The following is a 21,658-nucleotide window of genomic DNA, read 5'->3' as shown; positions in this document are numbered from 1 at the left end:
AACTTGTTTTCTGGCCTATGGTAGCAATAGGTAGGGAGAAAATACTGGCTTTGCTTTAATAGCTCTTATGAATGAAGGTGTAACAAACCAGTAGTTTTAGTGTATTACAAAGTTGAAATTCATTAGAAGAGGTGTAGTGGATGAATAATAATAAAGGTATCAGGGTGCAGAATTACATTTCTCAGTATTTACATATGCCCCATAGAAAGTCATAATCAGGTGAGTGCAGGCTATGAGGTAATAACTTTAATAATTTGTAATGACAGTGAATTGATTTATTAACTTCATAGTTACAAAGTCTGATTTTCTGCTCTGGTTCATAATTGTGCAACTGGGGAAGAACTTGCTAAAGTAGGTCAGAACATAGATGTGAACAGTTCTATAATGTAAACATGCATAACGTACCATTTTATTAAATACTACAAGTTACTGTTTCTTAATAACCTAGAACACATTGACACCTACTCTTGCTTTCTTCTGACAGTAGAGCACAAGTTGATCTGGAGGTTTGTTCCTTGCCCTGGGTGTGCATAGTACGTAGGCACATGCATACTGCTGCAACGCCCTCAAAAGAGGAGCCAAATTTTCACACACTTTCATTCTAAAATTCAAAATCCACCTTTTCCTAATGTTGTGCTGAGTTTTTGGGAGTGTGCTGAACGCTCCAAATGTTTCAATCAAACTGAGGGTTGTAGAATCAATGGAAGCAAGTAGGGACCCATCTGAGGAGGTCTTAAGCCAAAGAGAGTTGCAATGGGTGTGTGGCAAGCAGTAGCCCAAGTACTACTTTATTTCCTCTTCTCCCTTCTCAAAAGCTGGTCACAGGGGAGAATAGAGTTAGGTATAAAAACGATGCGGGAGGAAGGATGAATGCGAAAGGGAGGAAAATAAGGGAAGAAAAAGAGAAACAAAGGATAAAAATGCTGAGAATAGGAAATGTAAAAATGAGCACGGTGAGCAGGAGGAGATGTTTTGAAGTATAATGAGTTTGGAGTCTGATGGAGGAAGAAGTAAACCCTTCAGCTGTCAGTTCACCAGTAAACAATTGGTGTTGATATTTGCATGTACCAACGAGGTTTGGCATTGAGGATGCATGGCACGCTGCTGTTTCCATAAGGAGCCATATAGAAATGAGCTTCTGTGGCTTCTTCCTCAGTGCCATTCTTTTCTTCCCCTTTCCCTTGAGCAGTAGTGACAGCGGACACTGCTGCAGCACTTCTATAAATGCTCCTTGAATAAATTGCAGTTCTGGTTATTTACTCCCATTGTATAATACCTTGTCACATCTCAAATTGTACGAGGTTGGTGGTGCTGATCTGAGGGTGTTACGTGGTTATGAAACAGTGCCCAGTGAGCAAGCAGTTCCTGTGCGGGTGCTTCACAAGAGCCAGGAGGAGCTGGGCAGAGTGCAGAGCTGTCCTGTCTGCCCCCAGCATGGCTGGGCTGATAAGTGCCTGCCTGGGAGCACTGCGGGAGGTGGCCCTGGGGCTGAGCACTTCCTTTGGGCTGGTTTGGGGAGGTGTGTGGGCACCTCGTATGGAAAAAGCATGTAAAACAATACACTTTTTTTGGGGGGGAGGGGGAGGGTGGTGTGGGCAGGCAAAACTTAATGACTTACAATGTTAAAATGGATATATGTATATATTCTATTTGTTTCCAAAGTCCATATGTTTACCTTGCTGGCCTGGGCTTGAATGGGATTAGCAGAAGTTTACAAGATAGAAGGCTAAACCGACTAGCCAGAGGTAAATATGGAAGAGCGGGGGATCATGCTGTGCATGATCACAGACAGGACTGTGATAACACCCTGGTGAGGAGCTTTGGCATCACGGTTGCCACGGATGTTTTAAAGAGTGTATAAACCCCTGTCCTGTTCTGGTAGTTCCTTTTCATTTCAGTAGCTTCCATTATTTAAAGCTCGCTTTAAATACTTGTTCTGCTCAGCATTCAGAGGGAGGTGAAAAAGGTGATTATTTTTTATTAATTTGTTTTTCCTTCACTTCCACAGACTGCTGGCAGGACTGTGGATTTTTGCTTCTATTTCTCCTTGCTTTTCTTTTTTTTTCCCCTTCCTCGTGTCTGTTCCAAAGCTGTGTCCTCTCCTCCCTTTTTTGTGTGGGTGACAGCTGCGTGCCACTGTTCTTTATCATTGCAAAGACTATTTGAAATCTGAAATGACTAATGGTTTCCCTGCTGCATGTGTGATTCTGACAAGAAATAGTAAACACTGAGGCTCTGTGAACAGTGTTGCTAAGATTGACAGCCGAGGTCATGGAATAGCCTAGTGATGTTGCACTGGCCAATACTTGGGTTGTATCTGGAAGGCTGTCTCCACTGCTGTATGGAGAGAACTGTTTCTAAGGCTTGATTTAAAAACAGCTGAGAAACCTGCTCTGCTTTATTGGGAGCTCAGGCCCCCAAACCGGCCACTTCCCAGGACGAGCTGTTTGGATCCTCACTTAAACTCCTTAATGTCTTGGAAATACAGCTGGCTTTGGTGGCCAAAGGACAGCCTCAGGGGCTGAAGTTCTGAAGTCTACGTGACTTAATTTAGTTTAATGACTTAGCAGCTCTCCAGGTGTATAAAGCTGACATCTGCTGATGGAGATACAAAACTGCTTGATGATCTTGGAGCTCGGGGTGCTGGAGAACAGCCTGGAACATTGCTGAAATAGTGTAATCAGAGGTGGTGTGGGCTGATTAACTGGTATAACCTTCTGGGTAGTGACATTGCAGCCAACCAGTCCCACAAATGACTTGGTTTGTGTACAGCCTCACCTGTCATTGTGGGAATTTGGGGAAGAAACATTACATTTCAGAGGAAAATTCCAGTATCTCACTCTGAAAGCAGATACGTAGCCTTGCAGATGCATCGGTAACCCTAAGAAAGCAAGTTCTGGATGGATGCCCTGTGTGGAAGATGCTGTCCTGAGGAGATGTGTGTGCTTGGTGACCCGGTGCTGCTGCAGCCTAAGCACTCTGAGTTTGGCACCCAGATGGCACTCTGACAAATAAAATGGTTTTCCAAGTTGTTTCTTGAAAGTGCAGTTACACAGTGCTTCGTGTCCTTACGTTTAGTTTCAAACATTCTTGTGGGCTGGCAACATTTAGAACTGTTCTGAGGATAGAGGTGCATAAACCTGATTTGGTTCTGAGCTGCGCTTCTCTGCCTACGTGGAATGTGACTTTTGTTGTTGGTTTTGTTCCTCCGAGGAGCTGCAAGCCTTCACATCTTTGTTTTAGCAATGCTAAATAAGCCTACGTGACCAACTAGTGTGATTTCTGAGTAGTTCTGGATTTTGTTACATGTAAATATTTATTTTAGCCAAGTGAACAATGAATTCAGAAACATATGTTGTAGAAACTCCATTTATTTCATGAAGTTGCTGGATTGTCTTATGAGAATTAGAGGGAGAAAGTGCCCAAGGCAGGCGGTGATATGGAGTAGTGTCTGACTGAGTGTCCATCTGGACGTACCAAAGTGTTCTCCATCCCCCCTCACCCTATAAATTGTTATTTCTGTCTTCACCTTCCTGGAGTGCTGCCCATCTTGTCTCAACTTGTGTAATGGTATCATACCATTGTAAGAATAGCAGCGCTGGTTCTGCTGCTGAATGAACTTATGTCACCTGATTGCATTTGAGAATTTATATATTTTTCTCATTTTAATTTCAATTGATGAATTGAATGCAATCTTAATTATGCTATTATGGGTTTGCCTTAGAAAATGAGTTTCCATTAGGCACTCCCCTTTATTTTTAACCCTGATTATGCTGTTATTTAAACTAGGTTTTCTTAAAATAGTAGCTGCTTTCTGACCTTCCTTAAGATTAGCTGCTTAGATAAGCAGAACTTGCTAACAAATTCACACCTAGCAGTTGACGTTCTGATTGCAAGGCTCATCTCTCAGGGGCACATTATGATTGCAGGAAAACCACCACAATACTAAGTCTGTTGTATGGGTGAGGAAATCTCTAAGTGGTTGTTTCTGAAATAGAGTAGTGTGAAGAGTTGCTCATTTGATCATTTAGTGTTAATAATGACTGAATACCATGCTGTGCCCTTACAAGTATTTGGTAATTTTTTTCAGTAATTACATAGGTTTTAAAGTAAAAATTTGCTGATCTCACACCTGTTATCTGAAGCTGGTATGCAGTGGTGTTTGTCTTTGGATCACTGTGCGTTGGCAATAATGAGCCTTCAGTGACTGAATGTTTGAGGAAGTAACACGGCATAGAGTCTTTGTAAGAATGTCAGCATATTTCTCCGTGAGGAAGAGGAACATTATCCCAGACAAAATTACCTCCTGGAGGGGAAGTGTGTGTGTGTGTGTTTGTTTTTTTTTTCCCCAGACATGTTCAGTCTTCTGAATTTTGCTAGAGGAAGCCTTTCTCCAGGTAAAGGGGCTGGATGTGGTGTGTGTGTGTAACTGGGCACATGGAGAGTAATGGATTTCAGGCACTACTCAGCAGCAAATTCTTTTTCCTATTGTGTAAAAGTAGTCAAGCAAGTAGTGTTTTGTGTTCTTCTACAAGATGTGTGTTAAGAGGCGCTGTAGTGGAAAAACTAGCTGAAGGAGAAACTAGAAGCCTTTAAGGGGAGCTAGTTCTTGGGAAAGAGAAGTGACAAAAATTGCCCTACCCCTGAGAGGTTTCTTATATTGCTATTCAGATTAGGAAAGATACCATGGTTTTCTCCAGTTTTTTACATTAGAGCCTGTTTTGAACTTGTAACTAAAGGTGCTGAAGAAACTGGCTGCTGTTTGTGATTCAGAAAATGCTTATGCTCAGAAGGAAACCTTGACTGGTACATTGAACCTTGCTGAGGCTGCTCAGTCAGTTGTGTTCTCTGACCTTTAGAGTATAAACAGTGTTACTCATATCTCTCTGCTCATTTCTGTAAATGTGCAGAAGTGTTTGAGATGAATGTGCTTCTTCCTGGATGTTTTATTTCTGATTCTACAAGTTTGTAAGGACAGTTGTCAGTCCCACAGCTGAACCACTAGTTTTGTATGTGAATTGTCCCTTTGCTGTCTAAGGCTGTGTCACACAGAATCAGCAAAAGAGTCTGCAGTGAACATCAGGAAGCCATTTGGTCTATTCTCTTGTTACATGGCAGAACCAGTTGTATTTACAGTATTCTCAATAGTGGCTTATGGCCTTGTGGAGGCCTTCAAAGATGGTCTGATGATGATGGCCATGCATCCTTCCAGAAAGGGACTCCATGTGCTCGCATCTCTTACCATAAGGATTTTCAAAATTAATTAATGCCTGACTCAGATTTTTCCTGCCATAATTTAATCTTATTGTTTCTGAAACTATCCACCATGGATATGGAGAACAGCTTCTTTTCACTGCCTTTGCAAAAAGCCTTTTTTCATATTTGATAGCTGTGATGCTCTTCCTGAGCTTAAACCATCTTTTCCATCTGCTTTGTTTAGGTAACAGCTAGCAGGTCTCTGGTGGCTCCTATCACTCTCTTCTAGATGCTTTTATTAGTCAGAACCTTCACTGAAGTCATCTGGATGATGTTTTGCCTCCTTGCTTATATGATGGTATCGAAAATATCTGAACTGTAATGAGGCTGACATGTTTTAATTCTCCCTATCTGCCAAGGCTTGGTACAGAAGGCAAGTTTGGTTTGCCATGAAATATGCTTGCTAAGTTTGACTGTTGTCCGTCTTTTTTTGTGGGAATTTTTCTTGTAGTGTTTTTCTATGAATTGGACCTCATTGTGCTGAAATGAACAAAAACATCCTAAAATTCACCCAGAAAAAAGATTTTTTTTTTTTTTTTTTTTTTTTTTTTTTTCTCTTTGCCTTCCCCTGTATGCCGGGAGTTTTCTTTCTTGCTGTGTCCTGGCATCTCATCCCTTGATTATGCATTGTCTAAGGCAACTATTTTTGTTCTGGGACTGCTTCAGTTACTTTAAATACAGCTAAGCTTTAACTTTAGCTGGTCCAAAGTACTTAAAAGCAATCTAATCTGTTCAAATGGTATTTCTTCCTATTCTAGCTACCAACATCTTACTTCTTTTCTGGCTGGTACTAACTATATTGGTCCAAAAATTACAGATGCTGCGGGTTGTGGGTTTTCTTTTGGTTTTTTTTTTTTTTCCTTTCCCATTTTTTCCTTTTGAAATTTCATCAATTCTTGTCTTTTCATAGTCACTCTCACTTAAAAATTTTTCCAAGTGGGAGGGAGGCAGTCAGGAAACTATTAGAATCAAATCTAGAAGGGCTTCTTAATTTAATTTGCACACCCTCTGAGATTAAAAACAAAGGAACAGAAACAACAATGGGAGGGAGAGGAGCCACCAGCACACTGCAGGAGCTGCCTTTATGTGTCTGGTAGGCCTGGGAGCACACCGCGTGCTTTTCTGATTGTTTTCCGTAAGGGCACCCACCAGATTTTTGTTGTTAGTGACTGGCTCCAAAATATCATCCATCAAGTTTTCCCTTTCATCACAGACCTAGATACTTTCAACATTCCTCCCCTCTCCTGCGCTGAAGAGCATGTGCGCTGATGCCCTCGCTCGGATTTATCAGTGTGTATGGCCACACCTCCTTCATTACTAAGCTGTTTTCTCTTACATTGAGTAATGTGCATTAGCTCACTGAGTTGAGACATCCGTGCTGCAGCCTGGATTGTAACAAAGCTTGAATTGCCTCTGTTAATAGGGAGACTGCTGTCTGTGATTCTGAGTAAGGCTGACACCGGTCGTGCGAAGGCTCTCAGCTGACTGTTCTGATGATAAACTTCAATTTCTAGTTTGAAGCAATCTGCCATGGCTGTTCAGCATTCTTGACAGTTTTAGTGTGATTCTGAATAAGACATGAGTTTAAGTTTAAAAAAAAAAAAAAAAAAGGCAAGAAAAAAAAAGCAAGTGTTAACATTTGTAAGATTCAGAAATAATAGCTTGCATTTCGGTAAGAACAAAAGGGAAAATGCTGTCTTCCACATCTTAGCTTGTCCAGAGTACTTCCTGAAGTCCTTGGAGCTGAAGTGGAAGCACTCTGGTCCTTTGTGGATGGCGGCAGTGACTTTTTAAATGTCTGATCCTATATCCTTCCTGCTTTTTTGTATAAAAATGGTTAAACAACTACTACTAAAGTGTCCTTCTAAATACCAGTTTACTTCTGCACTCATTAAGTTAAAATAGTTTCACTTTATAAGTTTCCCATTGCTTGGGAATCTTTAACTGGAACCAAGGAAGTCCTTGCTCATCTTTGATAAATAAATATTCTTGATCTGTTACCCCTCCTTTCTTCTCTTCCCTCCTTCCTCTTTTTCTTCGTGTCCATAACAAGGAGGACAAACTTCTCATAGTACTTCTCATAGCACTAGAATAAGACTCATGCTTTCATGCTTTCTGCCTCTTGTCCCATCCTCCAAATTAAAGAATTACTTCACTTTTCAGTTAAGTATGCTGGTAAATGAAAGTCAGCTTGTATTGAGTGCTGCTTTACATTAAATAATTATATTTTTAACAGTGTTAACTACCCAGTGCCAGTGTAAGCTGTTGGCATGCTGACTCTTACTGTGATAGCTGACTGATTACTAAAATAGCTTGCACACTTTTCTTTCGTTTGAGGTATTTTCAGTAGCATAAAGCAAGCAGGTCAATAATTTTTATTAGTTGGGGTTTTTTTTGGCTTTTTTTCTGGTAAAATGTGAACAAGTAATATGCAAAGGGCACTGGGATAAGCACAGTGAATAAGACAATCCTTGTGTTATCTGGGTTTCTACCTCATCACCTTTGTGTGCAGTGCTCCAGTTCTGCACAGGTTGCAATGGATTAATGCTCAACTGAAGTTACATGGCTGTCCTAGTTTCTTCATTAATGAAAACAGTGTAATAGTAGCTGAAGTGACACATGGGGCAGGGCTCTGGGTGACCCACGTTCTTGTGCTTCAGCCACGCTTTTTCTGGCTACCCTTTAAGGTCAGTATTTAGGATGAGTGGGATGCTGAGGGTATGCCTGTGTTTTGGTCTGTTAAGACAGTAGTATCTCCTATTGCATTTATGTATGCCCCTTTCAATGACAGCAGTTCTATATCAGAAAACAATATTAGTGTAAATCTTTACAATGTGGCAACTGTCTCTTCAACTCAGTTTCCCAGATGAAAGCAGGGGGCAAACAAGGTGTAATCATCTGGTTACCAGCTGGTGTAGCAGATAAATGAAACAGTTGTCTGCTTTGCAAGATGTAGATTAGGGCTGGGCAAGACTTCTTGATAAATAGTAAATTAGGCAATGGCTGGTTGGAAAGTGTTTGTTATCATCGGGTCACTTGTGAATTTGCTGACAGCAGTGAGCAGTTCTAGATGGAAATATTTTTTCAGTGTTTAGCTCACAATCTTGAGTCTCTCTCCCATCATAAAATGAAGACCATCATGAAAGAGAAACGATTGAGAAGCTTGCAGAAGTTTCTTAGGGTCTGGGTTTGGTCCCTCCTTCTGCCTCTGTCACTCTGGAACATGCTCCACCATTTTTCAGCTTCTGGGTATTCAGGGTGCTCCGTGCAGCTTGGGCTGTTGTGCTGACAGAAGGCTGTCTCAGAGGTCCATGTGTCAGAAGGGCTCGCTCCCAAGCCCAGAGCTTTTTTGTTTTTAAATGAGATGCTTCACTTGAACTGAGCAAGAGAATGGCATGAAGCTGAGTGTTAGTCTTCACAGGCAATAGCTGCATCTGCTTTAATGAATGTTTAGAAAAATTTTTAAAAAAACAACACAAAAGCCACAACAAAATCTTCATACTAGGTGGGAGGGAGCCTGAGCCAGAAAGATGAGAGTGCTCCTCCCCAATACTCCGGCATTCATGTGGGATATGAGGGTTCAAAGTTCTTTAGGCAAAAAGACAACCCAGTTCTCCAGCAAGTGATGTGTATCCTGTGTGCTGTGGGATAAAAGGGGCTGCTGAGCATCACGTCTGCCTCCTCTGCTGCTCCTGCTGAAGAATCTCGCTTCTATTGCTTTTCTTTCAAGTGCCTAGAGGTGCACATTTTCATTTCAGGTCTAACAAGATGTTGTTAAAAAAAACCCAAACAACAACAAAAACTTTTTCTGCAGAAAAACCAAAGGGGAAAATAAGGACTTTTTGTAAGTAGAAAAGTTACATATTTACAGAGCAGTTCGTGATGTCAGTATCTGGAATTAGGCACCGTACTGCAGAACTGAGCTCTGAGGCTGGTAGTTGTCAAGTTTATTCATTGCTAGCTTTAAAACATATGAAAAGCATTGGGGATTTGGAGAAAAGAGGCAGGAGAAACTGGGGGTGTCAATAAAAAGCAGAAGAGCATTGCTAGAAAGAAGCGTAAATTCTTTGCATAGTTTGCTTAGTTCATATGAGCGAGTTTTGTATCTCCTCTTTAGTGTAAGAACAGAAATGCTCCCTAAAGCTGTGAATGACGGACTTTATTTTAGGCTGTGAGACTAAAAGGGAGCAGTGTGGGTAATTCAGAGATAGAAGCGTCAGAGCTCCTTAAAGTAACGGACAGTGTTGGTAGAAGAGCAGCTGGGTGCGAGGTGACAGGAGACATTGCAGCAGGAAATCAGGATGTTTGCGGAGCTCTTCAACTTCAGTGAGGCTTTGAGGCAGCTTTGTAGTTTTTCATTTGGGGCTCTTCCCTCCATTATTTCTAGGGTTTTTTAAGGTAGAGAATCTGGATCATTTATGAAGAAAATTATATAATGTAATTTTTCTTTATGCTGTTGGCAGCCCCGAGGGTCTCTTTTGGCCTTATTTCTAGAATCTCAGCATGTTAGAATCCCATTTGGTCTCTGGGTTCTCTGAACTTTGGTCTGTATTACACTTTGAAGGCATCTGGGAAGGTAATTAGGAGAAGTAATTCTGTTTGGTAGGCTTAAGTCTTCTGTGTAGACATGCTGATGCTGTAGTGGCTCCTGGGGAACAAGGCAGGAGTCAGGGAACACAGAAATTGAGACGCTGCAAAAACATCTTCTGTCAGACTTTGTATTTTACATCAGCTGTAGCCATGTGGTGCTTTTAACTAATGAACAGAGGTTTGAGCTTAGCACTACTCGTAGTACAAATACATAAGCTATATAACTTTTGCTATTTCTGTTGATACGCATTGAGAAGAACTTTGAAAGCATATGTAAGTGTCTCAATCTATTTGATGTTTGGGGGTGGTCTCAGCATGTTTTCTGATGTTGTCCTTTTAAAATAGCAGTAATGAGACACCCTAGAATTTCGTTTTGATGAGAAAGTAAATGTATGTTCCCCTGAATGCCCTCTGCTAAGTGTTTTAAGGTTATAAATCTCATAATCCAAAGATAAAGGTCAAGAGAATAATCCTGACATGCAATTTGAATCTTTCTTGGGCTTGTTTCTGGAGGAGAAAGGTATCTTCAGTAGCATTGCAGTCTAATAATTTTGTCGATATCATTGAGGTGAATTGAGGTACCTTTCTTGGAAATGTTAGTCAAATGCTACTTGTTGATTTGGGTGAAGGAGTAATAGTGTAATATCCTATTTTAGACTGTTGTCAGGTAGCAGTCCCTTGTGGCTTTACGCTTTTCAGTGTTGTTTGTTCAGAGGATAATTGAATATCCTGATCGGAAGGGACCAACAAGAATCATTGAGTCCCACTTAGTTTGGGGGGAATGGGGGCTGGTTGTTTCTCCATTTTTCCCTGAACAGTTTAAAAATAAAACCATAATGGAGTAAGGAACATGCTCATGTGTCTGAGACAGCTGCAAGTGTTCTAAATGTCAGTGATGCACCTTGTGCCTCAGCTTTTGTGCAGCATGCCTGGAGTCTTCGTATCAAGAATGATGTAGGTTTATGCCTCAATAGCCAGCGACTTCATACAAAAATTAAAACCATACTTAAGATGGAAGGGCTGGAGGTGTTTGCTTGTTGTGTAGAAACATAAACTTACTTGTGATCAAGAACGCTTTGTGTCAAGATGTTCAGCTAAAATGACTTCTTATTTTTTAAGCCTACCAGTAAAGAAAAGAGCAGGTGTTTGTGTAATCTGCATTGATTTGCCTGCTTTCTGGGGGGAAAAAAATAAGTATGATTTTCTTCTCTATAACCACTGTTTATCTCAAGATTGGGAGTCTCTTCTAGAGTTTAGAAGATTGATTACCCAGGAACCACGTGCACTTTCCCAACTTCCTTTAGCTTTTGATGCTTCTGTATTGATACAGTGATATAGGACAGAAAAGAAAGCTTTCATCCCCAAAAGTTGCATGGCTTCTTGTTAGCTTACTGTCTAGATTAATACAGAATTGTTTGTTAATAGAAATATTTCTTTGTAATGGTTGAACTCTTGATATGTACAGGTTACATTAGGGGTTCTGTTCTGCTTCAGTTCATTTGTGAGATTCTTGAATATGAACTGAAGATGACTTGGGATTTGTGGAAAGAATAACCTTTGCTCAGGTAGTCCTTTACATTTGGAGAATATTCCTAAATCTGCTTGTTTTCAGAAATACTTCCTGGGTAGTTTCTTGCCATCGTTGTTAAAGACCAAAGTGTATCCAGGTGAGAACTAACATGACACAGGTGTTTTTCCCTTCTCTAAAGGCTTCTTTATTGATTAATGTCTGACGTGAGGCTTTTCCTGTTGTCAGGAGATGTCAAGTGCAGGATGTTAAGCATCCTATCCTATCTCCTACCAGCAGAACTTTGTTCTGTGTATTAAATACTCTGCTACTCTTTATTTTCTAACGTATTACATGAGCAGCATTCCTAGAGCAGTCAAAAGAATTGCAACTTAGATATGTTAATTTATGTGTTAGTCCTCTCGTTACCCTGAAAGGAAGGGCACTGTTACTGACATTCCATGCTGTCCATAGTGCTCCTGTGATCGTGTCTTTCTTTTTTCCTTCCTAAAACAGCCCACTGTTTGTAACGTGGAAGATTGGTCGAGATAAACGATTGCGTGGATGCATAGGTACTTTTTCTGCCATGAACCTGCATTCAGGACTCAGGGAGTACACACTTACTAGGTAAGACTATGTTTTCTGCAGCTTTGACTTATGTATTTAAATACTCTGATAGGGAGATGATGGGTGTGTTTTTGTTTGTTGGTTGTTTTTTTGGCTGCATCACTGTACAGATTGATGTAAACTTCTATCTCCTTTTTATGCTAATTATTGCCTATTATTTGACTATTTGGTGTCATGAGGTTATGATTTAGTTTAAAAACTGTAACTTGAGCCTTTTTTTACTTTATTGGTTTGGAAAAGTGTTCTCCAGTAACTTACTGCAACTCACTGCTGTAGTATTTTTCCCCTGTTTCTAAACAAATTTAAGCTTAATAGTTAGTGGTAGAGCAGAAGACCAGAAAGTCAGATTTTGGGATTATCCTATTCACGCTTCTAAAACAGCAGGTGTTCTCACCTCTTCTCCATCAGGTGCTTCCAATCAGCATTCCAATTTAATGCTACAAATTTCCATTACATGTTACTCTTCAGATACATCCCAGCCCCTGAGTGGGAAGCTTCTGGATGAGGGAGGTAAGTGATGATAATCCTTCACTCCCCAGCAGCATAATCCTTCATTTTTTTGATCTACACCTAAATTCATTCACCTTAATATTGTTCCATTTTCTTTGCATAGAGTGAAAACTAATAAGTTGATCACTAGAGCTAGTAGTAAGCTTTCTACTTGTTTTTTTTTTTTTTTTTTTTCTAAGAGTTTTCTTTATTTTCTAAAGAATCGATGGAATTTGGTACTCTCAGTTATAGTAGACTGTTCATGGTGCTATAAAGTAGAAACTGTATATTTAGTCATTTGAAGACCTCTGAAAGGTCACCACTTAAAATAATTGGTGCCTCTCAGTAGCTTTGGATTGGAGGCTTTCCTCCGTTATGAGGACTTCCTCTGCTATTAAAGCATCATGTAAATCTCAATATGAAGTAAGATTAGTAGGGGGAATGTTCTTTGTTTCTTGTGCCACTGGTCTGTTTCAAGCTGTTCATTTTATGCTTACTTTTGCTCAGCTTGAAGAAATCAACTGCTGGAGTTCCTTGTAAACTTCTGGAAGACGTAGTTATCTTTACTGTGTTGGTTTTATTGTGTGGTCTGGAATACTTGTGTGTTCTTTAAAACCTTGGGAGGCAAATTAATCAGTGAGAAGAAGCTTATGATCTCAAAGCAGTTCTTCTGTTGAAGGTTAAATGCCTTACAGTCTTAGATATTAGTGAGTCAAAAACAGAAATAACTCAGAAATGACCATTGAAATGTAAAGTTCCTGTTTGAATGTACCCAAACCTGTTATTTTATCTCAATTGTTATTTTAAAAAATAGAAGGCTAGGGATACCTGAGAGCAGTTTCCTTCATGATAATAGTCTTTCCAGCTACAGAGCTTCCAGCAGAGTATTTGAGGAGTTACAGAAGCAACTTTGACATACCTCAGACCTTTGAGAGCTCCACAAGCCTTCCTAGGAGGCATCAGAAACCAGGAGATGTAACTTGGGCAACAGATTCTTGGAGAAGGTGCAGCAATTCCTGAAAGTGAAGAAAAACTTCTTCAGGCAAGGCAGAATTAATCAGCAAAGTAGGTAGTGTGTGAATGAACTGTCCATTTCAGAAAGTGCAACTTGACCAAAATTTTCAGTTGAGAATGTAGACAGAGACTCTTCTTATTTTACTTTGATGCTGAAAGGTATTTTTCTTCAGTTACTCCAAGGGCATGGCACTGCTAGACTGAACCAAATTGTCTGTCTGTTCATTCTTAACCTTTTTCAGCACTCTGCATGGGATTGTGACCCAATTTTTGGTGAGAAAAATAGTGGATTCCAACGGATGTTCTGACATGTCCTGGTGCTTAGCAATCAAAATATCAACGGTTTCTGTCAGGCAACATTTTCTTACCAATATGCTAATAGTGTTTAGGATCACAATAAATAAAACTTTCCTTAATTCTAGTAGTGATCTCTAATTGTACAGCATATACAGTGTGTAGTGTATGTGCATCTCTACCTGCACACAGTGGAGTAGCTTCTGTCAGTGTCGTAGTGACGGCTCTCCTGAAGTTAACAGTTTCCTTCTGGAGGTGGAGATGCACACAAATTTAGAAAACTTTTTTTGGCTTATGTGCAAAAATGCTATGATGTGTAACCAAGGGAGTCTCTCTTCCCCATTTTGAGCTCTGTTGACTGTGGCAGTGGTATTGCCAGTACATTCTAAACAGGAAACTTATGTAGAGTGATTCATCATTAATTGGTTGCATCTTGCTAAGTATGAGGAGAGATGAGAATACCCATAGTTTAAAAGTGGTAATACTGTATTCCTAAATAAATAAAATCTTAGAGATCAATTTTCTCTGCATATCAGTGTAGCAAGGGAAGAAATTTTATTATTAAAATCCTAAGCAGAAATTTGTGAAGACTCAGTTTTAGTCACTTTAAAATAAGTTTACTAAGAGATTAGTTGGATAAATATCTATCTTTTTTCAAAACATTTTACACCATTGAATAATTAGGATAAGAAGTTCATCATGGGCAAAATAGTCCTTTAGGCTGAATGTGTGAATATCCACCTGAATGCATAAAAGTGAACCAATCCAAATTATGAAGAATACCTTGTTTTACAGCTCCTCGAAAGAAATACACTGAGCTTGGTAGCAGGTTACCACAGAATTTCCTCATGGGTTGATAAATTATTTTTTCATGTATTTTGTTCAGCAATAAGACTTAGGTTTTCGTGTTAAAGTTTTGAACTCCTGCTATGTTACACTTTGGGCATTGAACAAAATGGTTTCATTTACCCTATACTTTTTAGTTTTGTTTTTCCTGCCACTTGCATATAATTTACGGTCATACTTTTACATTTAGTAGACCTAACAAGTATAGTTGTAGCTGCTTTTGTTTATCCTACCAAGGCTAGAATTTTTATATATATATATTTATTTATTTACTTTTTGGGGGTTTATTTTACTTTTTGGGGTGGAGGGGGGAATAGTAGAGACGATAGGGATAAAGAGAAACAGATTATATAAAACTCCTGTCATAGAAGGGAGCAATGAAAAGACTGGAGAGCTCCAGGCCTTGACTGGATTAGCATAATGGTAGAGAACTGGATGTAAATTTTACAATAACATGTAACCCACCTGTCTTAACTAGCATAGACCTGTGTTTACTGACTGTATGATGGCATCAGTCTTTTTGTTGTGTGTTCTACTTAACGTTCAATGTGACAACTGAGTGCCCTCATACTTCCAGCCTTCCTTTCATAGACGTGGCTGGTAAAGAAACAAAAACAAAGAGGGAAGGTTGGGATGAGAAGCATAAGACTGAAGGAAATGAAACTTACAACCCAGCTTTCTTGTAATTGACTTTGGATATAAATTTTAGATGTGGCTTTTGGCTCCCAGCAGCACCATCTACTGTGTTGTTTTTGTCAGCAATTTCAGGAGTCTCTGTTGGTGGTGTTGCCATATTACCTGCCTTCTCTCCATGAGAAATGTTGGTCTATTGCTCCTTTTGAACACAGGAAAGCTAAGTAATCACCTGCAAGACTACAGTATGGCAATCTCATTTAAAAGGTAAAATAGAAAACAAAATTGATTGTGTTAAAATAGATGTTGGCCTTATTTAGTTAAGATTAGAGGCAAGTGTTTGCACAGGCAGGGTAGCTCCCCTCTCTGTTCAGCTGAGCTTACCATTCTGTTTAATCTGTTTGTTTTGACTAATCATAGTCTCTTTCAATCTGCCCTGTATCTGCCTGCACAACCCGGTGCTCACTTCACAAAGGCTTTGCTATCAGGCAGTGTTGCTATGGCTGTAGATAGGCATTCTGCTGACCCAGGCAAAGCACACCTGTGTACCTGTCTGTCATTTTGGGCTTGGGAAGTGGAGAAGGTGCAAGGGTGTTGTGTATGTGTTTGATGCTTCTGCTGTGACCTTTACTGTTCACAGAAGTCGGACTGAATTCCTGCCAATAGCATTTCGTGTAATGTTCCAGAGCACAGTGTTGTTTCTGGGCTGCCTGCTGATAATACTTCTCAGGCTGTCTTATCATGTGGCTTTGAGTAGACTACTTCTCAAAGTCAGCTCTTTTATTATACTGCTACTCTGTGTATGTAAGCCACCAGTGAGACCTGGTAATTGTGAGGTGAAGCTTACGCTTTCAGAGTTAAACTGTGGAGCAGCGTATAGCCTTCTCAGCCTGAACTCAGCAGCCTTTTGCTATTCTGGTATGTTCAACATTACCTGCAAAGCCAGGAAGCATCATATTGCTTCTGTTGCTTCCTTTTCATTTGTTTCTGTGAAACGCAGGTGTGCAACAGGAAAGTCAGATGGCAGTGATACTGGAATTTCTAGCATTTGGTTGCCTTTGAGTTTCCAGGGCATCTTAATGAGGCAGGGGGTTCAGACTGTGCTGCTGCTTGTATCCCTCACTGAGTGAGTATGTGCAAGTCTGCAGTTAGGAGTGATTTCAGAGCACCTGAAATTCCAGGGGAAATAGGAAGTGAAATACCAAACAGATACTTAAAACCTGGAGTCGCTGATCATTTTTCCCTTAGTCCAGGGTCAGGTGTTTGACTGTAATGAAAGTTCAAGGATACTGAACAAGTTTCAGGACTGCTCCTCTGCTAATCTGCGCTGTGAACTTCACTGAAAGTTTGATAATTGGTAATGTCCAATTGGTAATTGGACATGGGCATCTTCCAGGGATCAACGTAAGGTAGAGACTATTCTTCATGTAGAATAGCGGAGAAAGTAAGTTAAGCTTGAGGATTTCTCATCAGACTGTACCAATCTCCAGTCCCTAAAAGTCCTCAGTGAAAGAGGAGCGTCTGAGCCAAAGCGTTGTTTGAAAGAGACTTAAAAATAGTAGGCTCTATACCCATGTAATGTTACTGCTCCGAAGGAAAAGGAGAATTGTCTGCTTCAGAGAGGCTGGCTTACACCTGTGGAAATGGCAGGCCAAATCAGGGCAATACGTGAACTGTTTTTTTATTAGACTGGTTTTGCAACCATCTGCCATCACGACTCGGAGATAAAGTGCGAGGCCAAAAGGTATGGCATCTTTAAGACATTATGTATGGCCACAGGATTTGTGAGCTGATTCAACTACCAATTGTTGAGATTATCCTGTTTTATTAGCTGTTCTTTACTCTTGAGTAGATTTTAGGTCTGCTGTTTCTATGTACTGGTCTGCACGGTGCTTTATTTACCTTTTGTACAAATGATTTGCAAAGGTAGCTGTAATTTTCTTTCCCTTACAAGCTTAAATGGGTTTTGCCTTACGGTCCCCAGTGGTTGTCAAAACTAGGCCGTGTGCTCTTTCTTCCCTCTTTTCCCACATACACAAACTAAAATACAGGAAATGGGAGAGAAATTATATTACAAATGAGTGCATTCCAATTAAAATCAGTGATGAGAGAAGTAAGGAAAGTATTTTTTGTCAACAATAGTTGAACATTATTTTTGTTAGAATATGGATCCCTTGAGTTTCTGAAACTTGTGGCTTAAGAACAATTTAATCAGGTTGTTCTAGTGTGAGGTGGGATGTATACAGAGATAATATCTTTTATTTGGCTGATGCAGTTGCAAAAATTAGATAGGCTTTTAATTCACGTCTTTCTGTAAGTAAGCTGTTACAAAATCCTATTTAGTAATTAACAAACTTTTTCTTAGAAGGGAAGTTAATTCAGTAGAAGCCTCTTCAGGTTTTCTTTGTTATATTTTTACTTTCCCTTTGAATTACATTTGTGTTCCCTTCTGATTATCTTTGAAGTTAAAACTTTGTACATGAAATGCTAACATAGGAGTAAAGGGCTGCCAGAGGTGGTCTGGACATTCATAGTGTTAGTGAAGGTAAGGTGCGCTGTGTTAACATTCGTATTTTTTCAATATATTTATAGAAAAATTGCAGCTGACTTAATAGAATTGTCTTAAATTCTTAAGTTGGAACCAGACCAAAGTATATTAAGAGTGTTCAGCAGTAAAGTTTGCTTTATGAATTACTGTTTTGTACATTTAGTACAGTGGGATTGATCTCCAAAGGTATTACTAACAGTCTTACACTATTATTATTCAAAATGCTTAATAAAGTGCATAGTTTTAATATGATCTGTTGCTTCTGATAATGTGTGAAATGAAAGGTGGTGTATTGACATTTTAATTTTTAAATGATAACCAATTGACCCTACTGAAATTGAGCAGCATTGTAATAAAACATTATACAGTCTCATGTTTGCCTGTCATAAGTGTAGACGTTAGGTTCTGCTGAAACCTGGAGCTGATGATATTTCTAAATCGCATTTTAGACAATAAAAACTTGCTTTGAACTATTGTAGCCATGAATTTTGCAAATACCACTTTAATTTGGGTAAATCTTTGGACGTGTCATAGTGGAATATAATTGTTTAGTAATAAAATGGATTATTTTGTAAACTCACAGTACCAGAAACTCTAAGTGAAGTATACAAATCTGAATTTATTGAGCTAGGCTTAGTTATTCTCTGAGAGTCGGTTCGGTAAGCAGGTCTGTAATGATTTTGTGCATACAGTGCCAGGTCGTTATTTCAGGAACTGTTGCTTATCAGAACTGTCTCCTGCCTTTTCTCAAAATGACAAAGCTAAATTGTATACTGGCTCTAGGCAGTCAGGGAAAAATCCCTTTTGCTTTAATGATGGATTAAATGTTTCTCCGTATTTCATTATGAAATAAAAATGAAATAATGTTACTGTGCAGATAGAAGAAGCACACTTTAGTAAATATGTTTCTTGCATGTTTGTATGTGTGGGGATATAATAACTGCCTTTTTTTTTTTCTTTTTCATTTATTTAAAGGGGGGGGAGTGGAACAGTGACAACACTTACAGTATCAGTAAGTGTTAATGTAATTACTGGTCTATTATTCCTGAGAAAACCTTGCTAGACCTGTGTGCTTAATGGTATGTGATAGGCTGTTTCCTTAGTAACACTTCCTGAAAGAAAGCAAGGCAAAGACTGTAAATGAGAGGACAGGAAAGGAAGTGTGTAAAGATGCCTTATCAAAGCTTTTTAAATCAAAGGAGAGCTATCAAATATTGGCAACAAATTTGCTGGGAAAATGGAACTAGAGAAGATGAATTCTTGGGTCAGGGAGGTGTGTTACTGCATTTGGTGGGACGAACTTATTCTGTGAGGTGACCGTGTTATGAAAGGTAATTGGGGATCTAGGAAAAATGGAATTCTGGAATTAAAAATGATCAGTACAGAGTCACTGAGTACGGCTGGGAGGCATTCTGCTGAGCCTGTCCTAATTGCCAGGTCTCAACCTTAGAATTTGGTGTAACTAAGAAAACTCTCTGCAAGTAAAATACTTATTTCCTCATCATATTGAAGGGGGAGGAGAAAAAACAAAAACAACTGCAGGCAAAGAGAACATGCATTAAAACCCAAGGATTCCAGGAATATGATTCTTACAAAATGCCTTGCATTGGTCGACATAATTTGTAGTATCCTGAAAAAATCAGATATTCCTGAAATTGGACTGAATGCCGATGAGTAACTGGGGATATCCCATGATTACTCAGACTTTCCAGATGGGTTTCAGGGAGGAGCCACGTCATTCGTGACTGGGCTTTCCCACGACACTCTTGTTTTTCTTGTACTTCCCACACAGTCTCCTATTTTTATGTGAACAAATGGTTACTCCCCGGGAGCTCAAAGGCGCTGGTCTAGGTGGGTTGGCACACTAGTTAGGTTGAATGTCAGGTTTTTATTTCACTTTATTACTTGACATAAATAATTGGGAAGGAGGGTGTGGCTAGGGAAACGGGAAGCTCTGGTTTTCTTAGCAAAGCTTTAAATTTCATTGCCAGAACTCTGTTCTTCCATTAGTGATACGGATAGTCATTGGTACTCCAAAGGCTTCTTTGGTTAGCTTTTCTGTCTTGTTGTATGACAGCTCTGAGAGGGAATGTTTTTCAAATTGTTTCCTAAAATAATCTGCTAGAATGAAAATTGTTTTCAGTTCAGAGTTTCAGTGACTTCTTAGTTTCTTAAGCACTACAGAGAGGTGTCAGGGTAGGAGCTAGTGCTGAGCAGCACCAGGTGAAATTGTGTTGACACAGGAGAGAAGCGTAGATGGAATGTATCTCACAGCAGTTGTGTTTTAAAGGAAGATTTTGCATATATGGAATCTTGTAGCTAGGGCAGAATAGGAGTTGGCATAAAGTTACCTGCTGCTGGGCAAGCTCTCTATCTGGCTGTTCTCAGCTCAGCAGAAAATGTTTATTTTCAATACTGAGTAGGGGACATTTCCTGCAGCTTTATTACTAAGGGGGGGGGAAGCCCCAAACCAAACAACAAAAAAAACACCTTCCCAGTGCACATACAGGGCAGTGCTACACAATGAGAGGAATATTCACATAGGTTGTGCTTCACTTCCTATGATGCTGGAAACTGAGGTGCAGCAGTGGTGTATTTGATACCAAGGTAGTGGAAATAAATGTAGTTTTATTCTGCTCAAGAAGCTGCATTACGTGAAATCTGCTGTTTTAGTAGATGTTATCAGGGATTAAATGAGGCTAAAGGAAAAAGAAATGTCTCATACATGTACGAGCTGTTAAAATCTTTAAACTCTCTAGCTTTGTGTGGGAAGGACTGTGGGAAAGGAGTCTCGATTAAAGTTCTCAGTCTGTCAACACCTCCTCCATTTAGGAGTTTTCTGATGCTTCCTTTTGAGACTGTATAACGAAGCCACAGCACGAACTGGGTGTGGGAGACAAGGCTCCGAAAGCCCTCATTATCTCTGTGTACTTTAACAAAAAAATGTTGAAGCTCTTAAAATGTAACTTCCTATTTTCATAGTCCAGAGTAATGAGAATTAAAATGCGCTTGTCAGCTGTAGCAGGATTTTATGGTGTTTTCAATCAGTGCCAACAGATACTTGTTTCTAAAACTCATTCCAGTTGACACCAGGAACAGGGAAGCTACACCTTGTGTCCTTTACAGAGCAGAGCAGTACAGTTGAGAAGGTGGAAAAGCCCTTGGAAGAAGTGGAGCAGCCCATCTGCCTGTGGTTGGACATGAGCAGAGGTGTACAATGCTGAAGAATGTCTGAAGACTCATAAGCCTCAGAGCACCTCTGCCTGTGGTTCTCCAGAAGTCTCATAACCCTCAGCAGCCCATGCTTTCTGCTTCTATCATTTACATATTTGTGGGAATGCAGTCTCTTAAAAATAGGGGTAGCCTGGCTTGACTTTCATAATTGACAAGTGACTGAAGTTTTACTATTCTTTGGTGCATTAAAATAGGAGGGATTATATATGTACCTGAGAAGAACAGCTTTTTCCTAACCTAATTTTAAAATAAAATACTAGGGACAAGAAGAGTTGAGATTAGTCTCATCTCTTTGAACTCTGGATGCCATTTTGAGCTGTACTCTGTAAAAGTGAAAGATAGCAACCTGTACTCTTTTTTATATATAAAACGCTCCATCACAGACTTCTGCTTTTGTATGAGTTTTCAAAACTTCTTAAAAATATGAGCATTTATAGATAACCACTGACAGTAGCTTTCTGACCATAGTGGAAAACGGTTTTTTTGACCCTTGGTACCAGTTTGCAGTCTACAAGATCTCTTAGCTTACACTCAGGTTTGTTGTTCCACTGCAGTTACGGTATTTTTTTCTTACTGCATATTACTTGTAACGAAGGGCCAATAGTCATGCAAGCAGTCTC

General features: G+C 39.7%; 1 protein-coding gene across 1 annotated transcript in view; it reads left to right on the top strand.

The window, feature by feature from the left end:
• Positions 1 to 21,658, top strand: part of AMMECR1 (AMMECR nuclear protein 1) — a gene marked incomplete at both ends in the record, with an annotated part of 91,080 nt that overhangs the window by 46,730 nt on the left and 22,692 nt on the right. The window contains one exon of the mRNA XM_079541718.1: positions 11,870 to 11,980. Coding sequence (XP_079397844.1) covers positions 11,870 to 11,980 — 111 coding nt within the window. The remainder of the gene's footprint in view (positions 1 to 11,869; positions 11,981 to 21,658) is intronic.

Source organism: Tetrao urogallus (assembly GCF_951394365.1).
Source record: "Tetrao urogallus genome assembly, chromosome: 13".
Taxonomy (NCBI): Eukaryota; Metazoa; Chordata; class Aves; order Galliformes; family Phasianidae; genus Tetrao; species Tetrao urogallus.
This window is presented reverse-complemented; position numbering and strand designations above follow the sequence as displayed.